The 20,052-nt window shown below is 43.2% G+C and overlaps 1 protein-coding gene across 1 annotated transcript; it reads left to right on the top strand.

Annotated features, from left to right (window-relative positions):
• The first annotated feature begins 4,907 nt into the window (after positions 1–4,907).
• Positions 4,908–13,006, top strand: LOC124046660 (leucine-rich repeat transmembrane protein FLRT2-like). The gene is made up of 2 exons (XM_046367286.1): positions 4,908–5,486; positions 8,127–13,006. Exon 2 carries the CDS (start codon positions 8,689–8,691, stop codon positions 10,741–10,743), a length of 2,055 nt encoding a protein of 684 aa, XP_046223242.1. The 5' UTR covers positions 4,908–5,486; positions 8,127–8,688; the 3' UTR covers positions 10,744–13,006.
• Positions 13,007–20,052: the final 7,046 nt, after the last annotated feature.

Raw genomic sequence — 20,052 nt, 5'->3', positions numbered from 1 at the left:
GAGCAGGAGAAAGAGTTGGATGGACAAAGAAAAAGAGAGGGTAGAGGGAGAAGATGGGATAGAGATTTGTTGAACAGGAGAAAGAGTTGGATGGACAAAGAAAAAGAGAGGGTAGAGGGAGAAGAGGGGATAGAGATTTTGCAGAGCGGGAGAAAGAGTTGGATGGACAAAGAAAAAGAGGGTAGAGAGATTTTGCAGAGCGGGAGAAAGAGTTGGATGGACAAAGAGAAAGAGAGGGTAGAGGGAGAAGAGGGGATAGAGATTTTGCAGAGCGGGAGAAAGAGTTGGATGGACAAAGAAAAAGAGTGGTGAGGGAGAAGTAGTGAGAGAGAGACAGATAGCAAAAGAGAGCTTCTGTTACCTCATTGACCCTCCCTGTCCTTAGCTCTCCTGTCTGTCAGTGTGTCTGTGGTCTGGCCAGTAACAGGCGTCTCTCTGTTAAAATCCAGTCTGTGTTTTCACAGCTTGACATACATTACCGAACCACATCCATGTGCTGCCATCCAGATCACGTATGTTGTACCCAGGATTTTTTTGCCTCTTAATTTGCCTCAGACTGAGAACTGGCTGATTAAATAAATAAGTTTCTGATTGAACACTGACACCCTTTCTCTACTACTCCCCGGGTCTGTTTATTGTTTCTCCCTTTGAGGGGGCTGATGAGGTGTTATGGCTGTCTAGATGTCTAGATGTCTCTCTCTCTCTGTTTCTCTCTCTCTCTGTGTCTTTCTCGCTCTCTCTTTCTGCATGTGTGTCTCTCTCTGCCTGTCTCTCTCTCTGTGTGTGTGTGTGTGTGTCTCTCTCTGCCTGTCTCTCTCTCTGTGTGTGTGTGTGTGTGTGTGTGTGTGTGTGTGTGTGTGTGTGTGTGTGTGTGTGTGTGTGTGTGTGTGTGTGTGTGTGTGTGTGTGTGTGTGTGTGTGTGTGTGTGTGTGTGTGTGTGTGTGTGTGTGTGCGTGTGTGCGTGTGTGTGTGTGTGTGTGTGCGTGTGTGTGTGTGTGTGTGTGTGTGTGTGTGCTTTAATAGACATATGGTAAAACGGAAAAGTACAATGAAGCATTCATAGCTGTGACTCTCGTCAGACATAGAAAGGATTGTCATTCATATTGTTCACATCTCACAAAAGTACCCTTGGATAGATGGATCTGATGGTAGCATTAAAAAACATGAGAAAGTCATAGGAGGCTGCTGAGGGGAGGACGGCTCATAATGATGGACGGAACGGAGTGAATGAAATGGCATCAAACACATTGACACCACGTGTTTCATACTTTTGATACCTGCTCCAGCCACTACCATGAACCCGTCCTCCCCAGTTAAGGTACCACCAACATCCTGTGGAGAATGATATGACATATAGCTACATTGGCTTCATTGGGTTTCAAGTCAGAATGTTATATCATTTAAGAAGCTAATAACTTTGCCCTTTATAGACATTTAACAAAAATATTTTATGAAGCATCATCCATATTGTTTACTTTTACAGCAGATTAATATATTTTCTGGACAGATATTCATGCCCTGATAATCAACTGTACATCTCTATGTACTCGCAGGGTCACAATGATATGTTTTAGAGACTGTTCATGGCACAACACTTCAAGGGGTCAAAGGAAAGGTCTATATCCTTAAGCTTGAGTGTGTATCATGTGACTTACCATGACTCCCCCTCTCTGTAAAGAAGTGGTACAATCCTGTACACTACTGCCACCTTCATATAGCCTGTTGAACTTGCACCACCTGACTGAATGTGTGCATATAGTCCACATAAAGTATCCACTAGGTTTAATTTCATGGTTCACGTACAACCTTTGTCCTCCTTTAAAACCTCAAACCCTGTAGTCTCTCAAATCAGAAGTGCAATATTGGTTTAGATGAAACGTGCAAAGTTGTGGCACACTTAACATAACAAAAACATATTCTATAGAAACATTATGCTTCCTTCCCTCTTTTGAGCTAGAGAGTGAATCATCCATTTCTGTAAAGTCAGACAGTGCTTTGAATATTGAAGACTGTGCTTAGAGACACTGCATTTGTTGATTTAGCAGCTGACTCCTAAAGCCTCCATTCTGTAGGCTACATAATCTCATAGTAACACAGGTTATTCCAACACAACGCAAACAAAATACCACGAGCAATTTATTGTCAGTGAGGGCCTGATATAGCCCATCATCTCATTAATAACAATAACCAACTGGCAGATTTGCATATCGTTTTAATTATGGAAGTGGTCAGAGAGAGAGAGCAGATGTGGCATTTGGCAGTTGAATTTAAAGCCATAAGCCCCAGATAATGTCACAATGAGGCAGTGGACACATAATACTAATGATGATATTCAAAGGCTAAAGGCCTGTGTATGTGTGTTTGAGAGAGTTATTCATGAGTGTGTATGTGCGCACACACACGTGTGGTGTGTGTGTGTGCGTGTGCGAGTGTGTGAATAAGCCAAATATAGTTGTTGTGGTGGGAGGCCAGAGGGAGGTGCTGATTTTGGAAGTGTCCTGCTCATTCGATTGTTCCATGGAGCAGGCTTTTTCTGAAATGCTCCTTAAATACCAGCCCATCAAATCACGCTTGGACAGCCTGGGATACAGATGGAAAATGGTGGCATTGATATTTGTCAGTCTCGGCTACAAACAGTACATAGTATTACGGTACGTGGCCTTCAGATCGCAGGCTTGAAAACAACTGGCTAGGTACTGCTCTGATTCAGATGTTATGGGCAGCCTAGCTGTGTGGAAGAGAGGGTGCTTTTTGTTTCCTTAAGTGTCCATGCATCAATGACCTTTGAAATGTTTGAATCCTTTATGATGTCATGTGATTTGTGGATGCAAAATGTTAGTATTCAAAATGTGTGTGTGCGTTCCTGTGTGCGTGCGGGTGTGTGTCATCTACATATGACTAATGATCACAAATTGATCCGATTGATCAATCAGTCTGCCTTTTGCATTGGTTATCCATATAGCCCATCCATTAACACGTACTCTACCCCTTTACATGCTGTCATTGTATCTGCATTGATACCAGTAATTAAAAAGCACACGTCAACCATTTCCTGGCAGGGTCATGTGGGGATGTAAATTTGGCTGGCAAAGCAGCATCAAGGTCACAGGCAATAGCTGCTTCATATCTGGTACATTACATGAGTGGACAATTTAATGAAAATGACAATTACAATGCTTTTGAATTAGGACTTCATGTATATTTGCCATTGGAATTATTGATTGAGTGCTTTATCCACAAATTATACTAACACAGACAAGAATATATTATCTGCACTGTGTATTAGGATGTCCACTGTTTTTGTGTGGAACTCCGAATGGGCCATGTGGTGCTTCTACATGGGATTCTACTGACTGAGTGTGTGAGCGGGCTGAATCAGTGCTGTGTAATGTACTGTAGGAAAAACTGGATATGAACAAATACTGAGGGAATGTATCCAAATGACTGTTTGAATACTGAGGGAATGTATTCAAATAACTCCTGCCATGGAATTCTATGGTCTCCAGTAGTGCAGAACGCTTCTTAAGACATGTAGGAAATACTGGTTTGTGTGTGTGGGGGGGGGGGGGGGGGGATCAAACTCATCTGACCATTTTGACTTAGCTACCCATTTCAATAAATCATAACAGCATCCGCTCCCATCTGAAACCGTCATAATGAACACGTTTCATCTCAGCGGGAGACTGTCTGCCAACAGTGGTCGGGATATTCTGGTCCTGCTGTAACATTTTGTAATCCTATCCCAGTCCAACTCTTCACAAGAAACTATTAGCCACTTAGAGGTCCTGATTAGAAGGAACCCAAAATAGTTTTTCAAGACTCTTTTATTTCCATCTTGATAATATTATTTTTGAAAATAAATTGTGTACATTCATTATATGCGGCGCTGTGGTTTATATGTTATAGTCTCATGCAATATAGCCCAATAACATAGCAACAATGGTTAAATGAGACACTTGTATCTGGTATGCAACTAGCTAATGACAGAGGAGCAACGTTGACTCGTTAATTTGTTTCATAGCCAGGCACTGATGCCTCTTGTGAGGAAGTGATGCCCACACATTCCACCACAAAGCCAGCACCTACAGTTTAACCTACAGAGCAGGACCCTCAGCCAACTGGTTCTGGGGGCTCTGCTCACAAACACAAACAGACCCCACAGAGCCTAGGACAGCAACACAATTAGATCCAATAAAATTATGAGTAAATGTTTCCTGGCCCTAAACAGAGATGACACAATAGCAGAATACCTGATCACTGTAACTGACCCAAAATTAAGAAAATAATTGCCTATGTACTGAATCAATGAGCATAGCCTTGCTAATGAGAGAGGTCACCATAGATAGACCTGGCTCTCAAGTGAAGACATGATATGTGCCCACTGTCCACAAAATGAGGTGGAAACAGCTGCACTTCTTAACCTCCTGCTTCATTTATGAATATATTTGAGACAGATATTTCCCACAGATCACACAGACCCACAAAGATTTTAAAAACAAAACAAACATTGATAAAGTCCCATATCTGTTAGGAGAAATACAAACAACATTGTAAATACCACAAATAGTAATCCGTTTCTCTATCTTCCCCCACTAGTGTACTACAACGACTTGCACCATGCTAAAACACAGAGCTAGATAGCTAGATAGCTAAAGCTAAAACACAGTAGATAGCTGAAATTCAGTAGATAGCTGATAATATAACACTAGAAATATCTTTATCTTTTTGAATCCACTGTGAGTGCAATGTTGACTGTTATTTTCTGAAAGTTTTTTGTTGATACTTTTAATTATTCTCACTTTTGTTTATTGTTTATTTCACTTGCTGTGGCAATTTAAACAGATGCCAATAAAGCTCCTTTGCAGAGAGAGAGGGAGAGAGAGGGGGAGAGAGAGGGAGAGAGAGAGAAAGAGAGAGCAGTGGCAGTGAGGATAGATCGCTATCAGCTGAATTGATTGCAGTAAACGTCTCCCAAGGGTTTCAAGGGAAAAGGCAATTCTTGCATTAGCAATAAACTATCAGATGTTAGTCACTGTGACTGGGAGATCGGACCGCTGCATTGGGAAAAGCGCTCTGCCGCTGCATTCGGGTGTACACGGGGAAGAGGTGGGTGCCAAAAGTCCCCCGTTCTTCGCCTAATGTAATCATTTCATCTTTTGAAGGCAACACGGAACTCGGGGGCGCCTCTGAACCAGCCCAAGAGGCAAAGGACTGCTGCTGGGGCATCGTACTGCGGATAAACTGAATCGTTGCCTGGACCCGGACCCAAGTGGACAGCATGTCCCCCGCAACACCACCCACCTTCGGGGACTCTCGGACAGAGTCACTAGGACTACGGAGTACACCCGTCAAGATGTGGAATCGCAGCGTTGCCTGAAATTGTAAACGCCTGCGCTAGGTGTCATTTACTGGGGGGATCTGACCAGGGATAGTTCACCATGCTCAATGGATATACAGTAAAACGGCTTTCAGCATCTCCGAAAAAGGTGAAGTAAGACACATTACTTTGTTGTTGCCCGTCTTACTACTGGTAGCGGATAGGCTATCCTACGTTTTATCGCTAACATCTGGACATGCGTTATGAAATACATACTACGCTGTCCACTAGGTATATAATAGCCCTGCGATGGTAAATATAGATATATATATTAAAACTTTAAATGGGCAATCTGCAGTTGAAACAATAACAGAGTGGTACCCCGCCACTGATTTGATAAAGAGCTGAGGGATGGATGGGGCTGGACTAATGTCACCACTCTCAAATTCATAGACAGAGCTATGGATGCAAGGACTGACCATCCATGATATAACAATTGTAGTTTCAACTATGTTTTGAGGCTATACATTGTTTGTTTACAATTGCATTGTTTACAAGCAATAGAGTAAAGCAAACTTGTGTTTTGGGGTTTGGTGTGGTATGACAGTTAAACTAAGGTCATGAGGCATTCATAAGTTATATTCTTTTAAGTGCTATTCTTTAAGTATCAATGGGCATATACCATACATTTTTAAGTCTAAAAATTGATGTAGCAGTCGCAGATTGCTGCTTTAACTAAAATATAATTAATTTGATTTTACGCATATGTTTTACGCACACATATTATGTTTATGTCGAAATGGAAAACAAGCCTGCAACACTAACTGCATATTTTCAACAAAATCAATTTATATGTGTTTATTGTATTTGAATAAGACACTGCAAGTGAGCAATTTCAGACATTAAATAAATTGGCACCGCAAGTCTCTCGCTATAGTCACTCTTTTTGCGCAGCGTTTGAAATTCACCTGCGTTCTGTGACACATTTTGTAATGATGAGGAACTTTTACCTACGCTGCTGCTGGCGACTGTAATCAACCTTAAAATTGAAGGCTATGATTGAGACATCGGCCAAGGTTTTTACGGACGTTGCCGAGGCTTTACCTGTGATAAATCAATATGTATCCAGATAGAAACTGGTGATCCATGTTTTGCAGTCTACCATTCGTTGCGGGGGGAGGCACACCAACTAACCTCCTTATCAGCCAGGCTTCTGATCCTCCTGCCCTGACAGTGTAAACAGTGGAGAGTTACAATACATCATCAGATAATGTCTTAGCCAATTTGGATGACATTTGAGGAAGTGACAGCCAGTCATGTGTAATATCATTACCTGCCCCCTTCATCTCTTAACTACCTTTATAATGAATTAATGTGGTCATATCTGAAGATCAGTCCAAACAGCTTTAAAAAATGATACTGTCTGAGATGGATAGTGGTGATATTGTCAATTATGGGAGGTGGGTTGCAAGTTTATTTGTGACTGCTTGAATACAAACTGTATTGGCCCACTTTAATGTATTCTCTTACATCTCTTTGCATAACAAGTTAATTAAAGATGTCAACTCTCCAGGGAGGTTGTATGTTTTAAAGCACAATCGTCATTAACTGCATATTTAGGGCATTCAACTTCACTAGAGTATTGTGTCTTGTCTTGTGACCTTGTGCATTCAGCACCTCTTCCTTCAGAGAAGTAGTAGTCCACATCGATCTTAGTTTCCCTCCGAACAGTAGACATTTGTCCAGTTTTATCTCTGTTGACAGCCCATGTTCATCATGTCCAGCTTTAGCCTCAGTTGCAAGTTGCTCTTCCCCCTCTAACAAAAACAACTGAATCACATTTTTTATTTAAATAGAACTGTTTTCACTGATGTTTCTGTGCATCTCTCTCTCTCTGTGTAAGGGCTGTGTTATAAAATGTTATTCTTCATGTCATGTGCATCTCTCTCTCTCTCTCTCTCTCTCTCTCTCTCTCTCTCTCTCTCTCTCTCTCTCTCTCTCTCTCTCTCTCTCTCTCTCTCTCTCTCTCTCTCTCTCATTACCATTGGAGGACTGCTCTGTGCTTCTTGTGAGTGCAGTGGAGCAGAGCTCTGTCCATCACCGCGGCATTTGACAGATTAAACACCTCAATGCCCTCTACAAGTTTGAGTGCACAGAGCCAGTGATCTCTTCAGCATCATTCACTTCACGACTCAGCGCTCATAAGACATTTGCCAGCTTGTCTTTATTCCAGACTCAATTTACTTTATTTATTGATCTATTTATTCATTTATGTATGCATTTGTTTTTCTATGTATTTATTTCTCTCTCTGTGTTGAGTTCATTCAGTATTTCTTGTCAGCTTCAGCACAGGCTGAAGTTTAAAAAAGTACAACACACGATTATGTTTCCATTGTTGATTTTGATATGGATTAAACCCACAATGCTTTACTGAAATATTCATAGACACTTCATTTTTACAACTTTGTAATTATGAGTTACAATACTTCTTACATTGTTCATTCTAATGTAATTACACTGTAAGACCACTGTAATGTAAGTGATATCTAATTATTTTTTACAACAAGAGCATGGTTCAACATCAACTTTCTTTAAATTATATCCACTGCTGCATTACATGTCTGGTGAGGAATATGAAATAAGAGTCAAACTCATTACCATGCACCAGTCTGTTCTATCCAATTGACAACTCCTCACTTTGTCTTTGACTTATTCAAATGAAAGTATTCCTTCATGTTTATATAGAGGAAACACAAGCATTCTAAGAAAGAACAGCCCACTGATTTCTCTATTTGTTTCTTTGAAATAGGCCTCTGGATCCAAATTTCAAGTCCAACGGAGGCTACATCAGTCTGTGCCCAGCCTTGTGTGAAGCAAAAGAGAGAAACAGCAAGAGAGAGAGACTGAAAGAGAGGAAGAGAAGGAGGAGGGAGGGCTCTCCAATGATAACCCTGAGTGTACGTTACACGGCTCTCTGGTAGCCACCATTTTAAATTGGCCCTCACAGTGCTCTGCAGCGGCTGACTGAGAGTGAAAATGTGATGAGCTTTTCTGTCGTCCCCATAGCGAGCGAGCGTGGATGGAGGCCGGCGAAGGAGGTGCATTGCTTAATGAGACCATTGCTCTTGTGTTGGGAGGCTTAGGACAGGCAATTACTGAGGGATTACCACCAGAGGCCTCCTCCAGCAGTGCTGCTGCCGCCGCTCCACCACTGCTGACTGCTTGGGCAGGGAACTAAGCAGCTTGTTACACAACATTTTTTTCCTCTTTTGGATTTTTATTGTTTTTGTTCCTTTTTTTGTTGTGGTGGTTGTTTGTTGGAATTTGTCATTTTTCTCACGACAAATCGTCCGTATGTCATATTGTTAATAATGGAGCTCCATCAGTCAGGGCGTGTGTGGAATAAGGACTGGGTCTCTGTCCTCAGGCCGTGGATACCCATACTGCTGGGCCTGCACATGCAGTTCTCCCGGGCGTCCGGGTCCAGCTGCCCAGAGGAGTGCCGCTGTGACAGGACCTTTGTTTACTGCAATGAGAGAAGCCTGACCTCGGTGCCTCTAGGGATCGGAGAGGGCTACAAGACCCTCTACCTCCACAACAACCAGATAAACAATGCCGGCTTCCCCTTGGAGTTTCACCACATAGCCTCCGTGGAGAATGTCTATCTCTACGGCAACCAGCTTGACGAGTTCCCCATCAACCTTCCCAAGAATGTTCGGGTGCTGCACCTGCAGGAGAACAATATCCAGACCATTTCCCGGACCGCACTGGCCCAGCTGCTGTGGCTGGAAGAGCTACACCTGGACGATAACTCCATCTCCACGGTTGGGGTGGAAGAAGGGGCGTTCAGAGAGGCAATCAGCCTCAAGATGCTCTTCCTTACAAAGAATCACCTGAGCAGCGTCCCTATTGGTCTACCGGAAGATCTCAAAGAGCTGCGATTGGACGAGAACCGGATCGCGGTTATCGCAGAGGAGGCGTTCAGGAATGTGACGAGGTTAGAGCGCCTCCTGCTGGATGGGAACCTGCTGACAGACGAGGGTGTGGCACCTGGAACCTTCCAGGACCTGGTAACGCTCCGGGAGCTGTCTCTGGCGCGGAACTCCCTCACCTACCCACCCCCACTGCTCCCGGGGGACGTTCTGGTGAAGCTGAACTTTCAGGATAATCAGATGAATGAGATCCCTGTGACGTCTTTCGAGGGACTGAGAAGGCTAGAGAGACTGGATATTTCCAACAACCAGCTGCAGTCCCTGACACAGGGGGTCTTTGACGGCCTCGTCAGCCTCAGACAGCTCACTGTTCGGAACAACCTTTGGCTGTGTGACTGCAGCATTAACTGGGTCATACTGTGGTTAAAGTCCCTGCCAACCTCCCTCAACGTGCGCGGCTTCATGTGCCAGAAGCCTGAGAGGGTCCGTGGCATGGTAATCAGAGAGCTGAACACTGAGCTGATCCAGTGCCCTCACAGCACCACAACTGCCCCGCCGCCCATCAACCTGCCCCCCACCTCACCAGGCCTGACCTCCCGCTCCCCTCCCTCCTCGACAAACTCCCCATCAGACATGCACTCCCTCTCTCCCCCCTCCAGGCTCCCCTCCTCACCCACACCTCACCCACACCCCCCTCTCTTCTCCTCTTCCCCTCCCAGAGACGGGGAACAGAGGACTAACCTGCCACCCCTGGACCCAGAGCGGGAGAACCTGCAAATCAAGTTCACCATACTCAACGGTTCAGCCATCCACGTCAGCTGGGTGGCCTCCTTCCCTGTCACAGCCTACAAGGTCACCTGGGCCAAGATGGGTCCCAGCCTGTCTGGAGACACGGTCCGGGATAGGATGGTGGGAGGGGAGCACCGGGGCATACGGTTGGCCAACCTCGAGCCTAAATCCACCTACCGAATCTGTGTCATCCCCTTAGACGTGTTCAATAACTACCGGCCCAAGGATGATACAGTGTGTTCAGAGGCTGTGACTAAGCCGGTCTCCTATGGTCCAGATAATAATAAAGGTCCGTTGTGGCCGGAGCAGGCCACCCAGCAGGACCCCAGCTCTCCCTTCCTCCTGGCTGGCCTCATTGGAGGCGCTGTGATTGTTGTTCTGGTGCTTCTCCTCAGCATATTCTGCTGGCACATGCACAAGAAGGACCGGTCGTCCTCGACCAATTGGAAATACAACAAGGGCAGGAGAAAAGATGACTATGGAGAGGCAGGAACCAAAAAGGATAACTCTATACTGGAAATGACTGAGACCAGTTTCCAGATAGTGTCCCTGAACAACGAGCAGCTCCTGAAAGGAGACTACCGCATACAGCCCATGTATACCCCTAATGGGGGCATAGGCTTCAGAGACTTCCCTGTGGGGAACAATAGCACAGTATATTGCAAGAACAATGTTCAAGCAGACACAGACTTTTGCCGTGCATGATGGTTTTGCACAACAGAGTGTTATAGAACCCCCTTTGTATTAACACATACACTTAACTACATACAGTACCCTGTACAGTATATATTTCATAGACCCCTGTGTCTACAATGTAATTTATACACCAGCTGGACTATAATGTTGAATTCAGCTACCTTTTATATTCCCTTAGTTAAAATGCTAATTGATTTATAAGTTATTGGTTTCTTGAAGTTGTGTTACTCGGTTCTGTGCAGACAGATTTGTCCAATCAGAGTTCTCTCATCATTTTATATAAAGTTTGGTTCTGATTTGAGCTCCATAACCGCTGGGCCATTTTATATTCAGTTTGGTTCTGATTTGAGCTCCATAACCGCTGGGCCATTTTATATTCAGTTTGGTTCTGATTTTAGCTCCATAACCGCTGGGCCATTTTATATTCAGTTTGGTTCTGATTTGAGCTCCATAACCACTGGGCCATTTTGAAGTCGTGTGATAGCCAGACAGTGTACTCATTGCTAAAAAATTTGCCTCACCAGTGATGAATCTAACAAGCACAGTGTCCATAACAGATATGGCTATCCCATGTTTTGGCAATGGGAATTGAAATAATTGTGGGTTATGTAAATTAGACTTGCTGTGTCAACTCGATGTGACAGAGAGAACCAATATAAAACCAGCCATTCAGGAAATTATATTTGGAGAGAAATATTTTCTCACGGTAAGGATTTGAGAGAGAGAGGATGAGGGACAGAGGGAAGGAGGAAGGGAGCGAGAAAGAGAGAGAGAGAAATAGAGAAAGTGAGACAGGGTGGAGAGAGAGAGAGAGAGAGAGAGAGTGCTTTCAAATGTACCACAAGAGGGCAGAGTTGTTCATTATGGTCAATTAGTCATTACATTCATTTCTTGGACATTGCTTAGTACTGAACAGAGATTCTACCGATGTCGTCCTGCTGCAGTGAGTGACATCTCTCTCATCTTCACATATCACAACAACAACAAATAACAGAGAGATCTGTTGGTCTAAAAGCTGCATGGACCCCTTAGTTTGGAGTGCTGATCTAGGATCAGTTTAGCCTTTTAGATCATATTGAATAAGAATTCAATGGACAGGAGGGACCTGATTCTAGTTCACCTCTCCTACTCTGGAATGCTTTACGAATACAATCTCTCAATAACAACCCACTCCTATGTTATTGGCCACTGGTCACTTACCACAACTTGGATATAGAGTTTTTGAAATGGTAGAAGTAATCAAGCTTTGTTGAACCTTTTGATTGTTTCCAAAGCTGTTGAAAGATTGTTTTAATGGACTTGACTCATGCACAAGTCATACGTATGCGTCTTACGCTTTCCTTTAAGTAGAATTACAGCGTAAGGAAACTGTACTGTTTGTTATAGTTGAGAAAGAAAGATGGGTGTTAAACACATAGCAGATTTAACTGGAACAAGCATGTCTGTCCAGAAAGATGGAAAGCAACTATTTCAGTTTTTGTTCAACAAAAAATGATGTTATGGTATTACATTATATGTGCCTTGAAATGATCCGCTCATAATGTAATGTCTTTTGAATCCATGTTTTTGCACAAACGTGTACTGTACTGTATATACATACAATTAACATTGAATTGTTGTTGAAAAAAACTATTTCCTGGTATTTGATGATTTATTTTTGTCGAATTAGTTTTTTCTTTTCTTCTTTTATCTCACTTTAAATTCACTTCACATTTGATCTCAGAATGTTCCTGACTTCTAAGATAATAGGAAATTATTTTTTTGAGATTTGATCCATGATACTACTGTCTTCTCTGGGAGAAATACACAAATTATGTAGAGAAGCTATAATGATGCTTTGAGTTATTTTCCATCAACATGTCTCTTCAGATCTCATCAATTTGGAACAGACTTTACATGTGTAGGCTGAATAATTAAGAAAAGTCTGAAACACTGAATGTTACCCTTGAGAACCAAGTCTGGGGAGATGATACTGCAATCTGTTTGTTACTAAATGTATTGTGTCCCATATCAAATCACTTGTTAAGGGGATGTAGAACATTGAGGGGTTGCTTTTATATCTCTAACATTCCAAAACCATATAGAGTACTGTAGTAAGTTGGATCCCTCATCCTCAGACATTCATTCAACCTCTGACATTTGGTTTCATGAAGCTTCTATTTTAAAATCTATTTACCAAGACTCTATTCTAATTAAAGGTCAACGGACATGTTGTAAGGCAGAACGTCTTCATTCACAATTGATACCTTGGCCAGACTCTACCCACATTGAAGGGCACACATACTAGTAGTCCTCTTTGGCTCTCTGACACCTTTTCTACTGAAGGATGCAATTACATGAACCAGTACAGAACCAGGCCAGGTTTCTGCTGTTGTCCTCATTAGTCTTGTGTTGTGTGTGTGTGTGTGTGTGTGTGTGTGTGTGTGTGTGTGTGTGTGTGTGTGTGTGTGTGTGTGTGTGTGTGTGTGTGTGTGTGTGTGTGTGTGTGTGTGTGTGTGTGTGTGTGTGTGTGTGTGTGTGTGTGTGTGTGTGTCGGTGCGTGGGTGGGTGGGTGGGTGCGTATATGTACACATACTCTCCTGTGATTCCTCTGAGAGCAGAGAACTAAAAGAGGCCTATAAATAGTATGCCGCTCTAAATGACCTCTAACCTCTGACCTTTAACCAATGATCCTGGTGGACCTGGTGGAGACAGAAATCAGCCTTTAGACTCACACTTCTGTGCCCTCCAGTTATGTGGTCATCCATAAAAGAGTTCAACTACCAAACAAACCCTCCCACTCTGGGGAGTCTAGTGTCTATGAGTGAGATACTTTTTTGAGGACATACAGTATTTGAAGATAGTGTATACATACAGTATAGTGTATATGCATATACTTGGGCTCCCCAGTGGCCTAAGGCACTGCATATCAGTGCAAGAGGTGTCACTACAGTCCCTGGTTTGATTCCAGGCTGTATCAGGCTGTGATTGGGAGTACCATATGGCGGCGCACAATTGGCCCAGTGTTGCCGGTGTAGGCCATCAATGTAAATAACTATTTGTTCTCAACTGACTTCCTAGTTAATTAAAGGTTAAATAAAATGTCCAGGTCTTCCATGGTCCTAGTGTGGAGGAGACATTGAGGAATGAATGTGAACTTCATCTAACTTTTCATAAATCATGCATTGCTGTTAATGTAATAATATCCACAGAATGTTTAGTTCTTCATGCATATCTCAAGTAAGATTTTAGCTCTTGGTGAATGTGCTAAACCAGTGACTTAGCTCAGTAACCAGTTTCTGAACCAGCAAAGTCTCTCACATTCTGTATCCACACAGTGGCGACCGACTCTCCTCAATCGTTTATGCCGTGGAGCGTCTATCAGCTGAAACTTTATGTCCTTGATTGATCCACTGTCTTATTTGCTTAGGTTTGGTTCTAGTTTGAACGTTATAGTGTCAAGGGCTATTTTCTGGACCAAGGGAAGCACAGACAGTCATTATTCTCCAGTCATAAATGCCTGGGAGCAACCATCAGTTGAGAGTTTTATATTCTCCCTTTCCATGGCATACTTACTTACGATTGATCAATTGTACGCTATGTTTACAGAGGGTGTGCTTAGACTGAGTGTTTTCAAGGACCATTGCGTTGAGTTTTAAGATGTGTTTGATGTTTTGGTGGGTGAGACATGGCCCAGAATGATTCTAGTACAGGTTGACTACTATTTAAATGAAAATAATCTAGTTTATACACATATTACTTACTATAAGTAAAATACTTATCTGTTAAGTTGGTCGTATATCAATCAAATAGCATTCCAATGCGCTATGCTTGTATGGTTATTACCAAAACCACAGCACATGGGAATCTCACATTGCAGTTTAATCTTGGAGTCTTTAGCCTATCGACTCTGTATATTAAATGTTTAAGTAATCACCTCGGTTGCCCATGGTCATCCCTGAACCACAGTAGCTGTGCTGGCCAGACAACTAATAGGCCGGCCACTGTTAACTTGACAGCCTGATTCTCTCAGTACCAGAGGGTCACCGCAGGGTGAGACATCACACGGTTGACACTGTGAGTGCCTCCCAACTGACACCCTATTCCCTATATAGTGCACTACTTTCAGACTCTGGTCCAAAGTAGTGCATTATGCAGGAATTAGGGTGCCTTTTGGGACACAGGGTCTTAGTACCAGAGGGTGAAACAGAACACACCATATTTTACACTTTCCTCACAATGAGAGAGAAGATGCTTAGGAATGGGGCAGGAAAGGAGGGAAGGGATTGATTGAACATACATTGTGATAAGTTCCCTTGGGAGAGTTGAAGAGATTTGAAGAGATTTACCAAATGGCTGGGGTCGCTGGTTGGCTGTATACCGAATAGAGCCATAGTGCCTAGTGCACAAATTTGAGTGACTAGGATGCCATTTGAGTCGCTAGTTGGCAGGTTCTGTTCCTGCTGTGGCTTCGCTTATGGTTTTTAGACAGCTTAGAACAGGATGAGTGAGCAGAGGTTCAATCTGGTAACTGACTAATAACTATGGAGGTTTTGGCAATGTGCAGAAAACAATAGTAGTGGACGATCCCTGAAATCAGTCCATAACGCCTGGTTGCAGCAGCTGGCTATAATGGTTCCCAGCTCACAGGAACATTTGGGCTGCAATAACTGGATATGTTGGTGCCTAGCTCACAGGAACATTTGGGCTCCATTCCTCATGGTCATTAGCATGGCCAGCTTCCATTAAATGAACGCACACACACGCACGCACGCATACACACACACACACACACACACACACACACACACACACACACACACACACACACACACACACACACACACACACACACACACACACACACACACACACACACACACACACACACACACACACACACACACACACACTGGGGGCTGTTTCTAATGAGTAAGGGACCGCTGAATGATGGTCTCCCAGCTTCCTGAGCCAGAGGTATAAAGATTGAGTACACACGCGCACACACACACACACACACACGCACACACACACACACACACACACACACACACACACACACACACACACACACACACACACACACACACACACACACACACACACACACACACACACACACACACACACACACACACACACACACACACACACACACACACACACACACACACGAAAGTATTGATCTAAGTGGCTCCACTGGATTATGAAATATGATTCCCAGCCCTAATGGTGTTTGGCTTGAGATAGACTGCCTCCTCTGTTCTGAGCAAATACGTTTCAAACGCTAGCAGAAAATAGAGAAGCTGTGTTAAATGCTGTCTGGGGTTGTCCTTGCGTCTTCCTGCATTGATTAAGAACTAAAACCAAGTTATTATGGGGTATCTGTGCTTTACTGACGGATGGTTTCCTTGGGAGAGGACCATTGAAGTTAGTTCGCAGCACCACAGGCCTGTGGTTTTATAATCACTGTCACTAATCATGAAAGTCAATCAGAAACATGCTCAGACAATTATCATAATCAAGGACACGTCTGGTCTAGCTGAAAGGCATCTATCCGCTGAGATAAAATATGGAGAATATGCACAGATCAAAACAACATGACATTGACTGCTTTTTTTCCCTTTTAATGAAAATCATTTTTTTTTAAATAATCTGATATTTTTTTATGTGAATTCAATCTAGTTGCAATTAGTATACAGTAAATAATAACAAGGGTTGCTTGAGTGTGAGTTTTAGAGACATTTCTAACTGAGATAGGCCTACGTGGCATCGACACAAACCCTCTATTTGCCCCTTCTGTGAAAGTTGTCAACCAAACTTCATTGCAGTTTTGACTTCATTTGACCTTGACACCATTGCCAGTGAGCCTCTCTCCTCTAATAAACTTTAGCCCACGCAGGGAAACTTTGTTCATTCTTACCAGATTGTGTATGTTTGTGTGTGTGTATTCGTGCATGCGTCTGTGTATGTGTGTGTGTGTCCACACGTGTGTGTGCACCTGTGTACGTGTTTGTGTGTACGCGTGTGTGTGAGTCCATGCGGACGAGGTTAGTTGTAGGATGCTTGGCTGGGAGAATGTGGCTTATTATCCTTAACATAATGGACTAGAGGGCGCATTACTCATAACGTTGGCTCTCACCCAACACTCTCTCTCAGCCTTTCCTTCATTAACACTACCGTTATTGCAGGCGTCATGACAAATTGAGCTTCACCTTTCAGAGAGGATTTAGAACCCCTCATATTTATCAAACTTGGTATCTGCTATTCATTCTCCAGTCAAATAGAATCATATGTGTTAGAAATGAATTAGAAAAAAAAATATGTGATATTTGTGCCTCAATACAGGTGTTATGACTTTCTATAACTGTGAATGGATGACTTTGGCATCAGGCTGCCACTCTAATCACCAAGCTGTCCTGAGTGGATCAGTTGGTAGAGCATGGCACTTGATCGGGGGACCACTGAATGAAAATGTATGCATTCCCTACTGTAAGTAGTTCTGGATAAGAGCATCTGCTAAATGACTCAAATGTAAAAATGCCTGAAGAGGTGCTGTGAGATTAGGATAGAAATAGAGAAGAACTGGAACGAACTAGAGAAGACCCTGGATAGATCCAGATAGGAACCAGTAGAGAACTAGACCCTGATAGAACTAAACGTTGGATAAAACTAGAGCCACAGATTAACAAGCTGCACTATACAAGCAAAACTCAGTCTAATGACAGGCATCTTGGCGACGTAAGTCCCACAACACATTCTAGTTAGAATGCAAAATATCATGTTATTGTTATGGAAAGTCTGGCACCAACATGGTGGATGCTTTGCCAAACTCTGTTTATGTTAATCACTATCACTGGCTCTGGATAGCTCCTCTTCAGCTGGATAGACTGTGAGTGCAAGATATTTGTGTGTGTGTGTGTGTGTGTGTGTGTGTGTGTGTGTGTGTGTGTGTGTGTGTGTGTGTGTGTGTGTGTGTGTGTGTGTGTGTGTGTGTGTGTGTGTGTGTGTGTGTGTGTGTGTGTGTGTGTGTGTGTGTGTGTGTGTGTGTGTGTGTGTGTGTGTGTGTGTGTGTGGAGCTGGTTTCAGAGGACAGACTAGGGTCCCACAGCCATATCATAATTCACACGGGCACAAATGATACATAGGAAAGGGTGGCAATTGCACTCAAGGGAGTGATTGAAAAAGATTATTCCACTTTCCCAAATGCAGTGGTTATCGCCACCCTGCTACCACGAAAATACTTTCACCCTGCCACCATACAACGGGTGAATGAAAGCATTTTGCGAGACTGTCCCTCAAAACCTAATGCATACCTGGCACACTACTCCACCTTGGACTCCACCCTGATAAGCCTTTACGACCAGGTCCACCTCTACAGAGAGCAATCCCAATTTTTGCCAGGACCTTGAAAGACGTCACCCTCAACCGTAGCCCCAGCACCTCAAACAGGAGCGACAGAGCAACTGACACCCCGCCCAGACCAGCGAGAAACCCTCCCAGACCTGCAAAAAATCCTCCCGAAGGACCTGCACAGAGAATACCCACACCAAGAGGACCTACACCCAGACCACAGCATTACCAGCCACACCCCAACCACCCCAAGCAAACCCTGGCCATACCCTATATAGATCCCCCATATCAGACCTATGCCCCCCCCCCCCGCATCAACATGACTACAGGATATTTGACCAGGCCATGACAGGGCAACAGAACCAACCCCCACTATTACAACGGCCCAAGCACCATCCTGTGACCTAAGTTGCTCAACATTCTCTGCTCATACCTTCAGTGATGGTCTGGGCTTAAACCACACAAAAACAACACTAGACACTATGGAACACAAAACTTTTATTATCTCATCCTGGAATATACAAGTGCTGAGGTCATCTGCCTTTGGCCTGAAGAGCAGGAACCCAGACTTCATAAAATAAATTGGAAGTAAAGACATTGTCATTCTACAAGAAACATGGTATAAAGGAGACGTACCCACTGGTTGCCCTCAAGGTTACAGAGAGCTGGTAGTTCCATCCACCAAACTACTTTAACGATGACAGATACTCCATCCTAGAGGGGGAGATCAACAATTCTCACTCTCAGGGCCAGGTACTAGTCTGTGGTGACCTAAATGCCAGAACTGGACAAGAACCCGACACCCTCAGCACACAGGGGGACAAACACTTACCTGGAGGTGACAGCATTCCCTCCCCATATGCCCCCCTATGCCCCCCTAGACACAACTATGGAAACATAACCAACAAAAACCAACAAAAACTCCTGCAGCTCTGTCAGAAACTGGGTATATACATAGTCAATGGTAGGCTTCGAGGGGACTCCTATGGTAGATACACCTATAGTTAATCTCTTGGCAGTAGTACTGTAGACTACTTTATCATTGACCTCAGCCCAAAGTCTCTCAGACTGTTCATAGTCAGCCCACTGACATCCTTATCAGATCACATCAAAATCAGTCTGCTTGAACAGAGCAATACTCAATCATGAGGCATCAAAGCCAAAGGAACTGAATAATATTAAGAAATTATAAAGATGGAAGGAAAATAGTGTGTAAATCTACCAAAAAACAATTAGGCAACAACATATTCAATCCCTTTTAGACAATTTACTGGACAAAAGGTTTCACTGTAATAGTGAAGGTGTAAACTTCGTAGTAGAAAACCTAAACAGTATATTTGACCTATCAGCTTCCCTATCAAATCAATGGCAAATGGTTTAATGAAGAATGCAAAAACCTAAGAAAGAAATTGCAAAACCTATCCAACGAAAAATGTAGAGACCCAGAAAACCTGAGCATACGCCTTCACTATGGTGAATCACCAAAACAATACATAAGACCACTATGGAAAAGGAAGGAAGAGCACGTCACAAATCAGCTCAATGTAATTGAAGAATCCATAGAATCTAACCACATCTGGGAAAATTGGAAAACTAAAAAAAACACACAAAAAAAAACATGAAGAGTTATCTATCCAAAACGGAGATGTATAGGTAAACCACTTCTCCAATCTTTTTGGCTCTATGACGAAGAACAAACAGCAAAAACATATACATGATCAAATACAAATCTTAGAATGCACTATTAAAGACCCACTGGTTTCTCAAGAGAACCCACTGGATTCTCCAATTACACTGAATGAACTACAGGAGAAAATGCATACCCTCCAACCCAAAAAGGCATGTGGTGTTGATATTATCGGAAATTAAATAATAAAACATACAGACCATAAATTCCAATTGGCTATACATAAACTTTTAAAATCATTCTAAGCTCTGGCATCTTCCCCAATAATTGGAACCAAGGACTGATGACCCCAGTAACTA

Source organism: Oncorhynchus gorbuscha, linkage group LG10 (genome assembly GCF_021184085.1).
Source record: "Oncorhynchus gorbuscha isolate QuinsamMale2020 ecotype Even-year linkage group LG10, OgorEven_v1.0, whole genome shotgun sequence".
NCBI classification, from domain to species: Eukaryota; Metazoa; Chordata; class Actinopteri; order Salmoniformes; family Salmonidae; genus Oncorhynchus; species Oncorhynchus gorbuscha.
The sequence above is the reverse complement of the archived record's forward strand: the minus strand, read 5'-3'. Positions and strand labels throughout refer to the sequence as shown.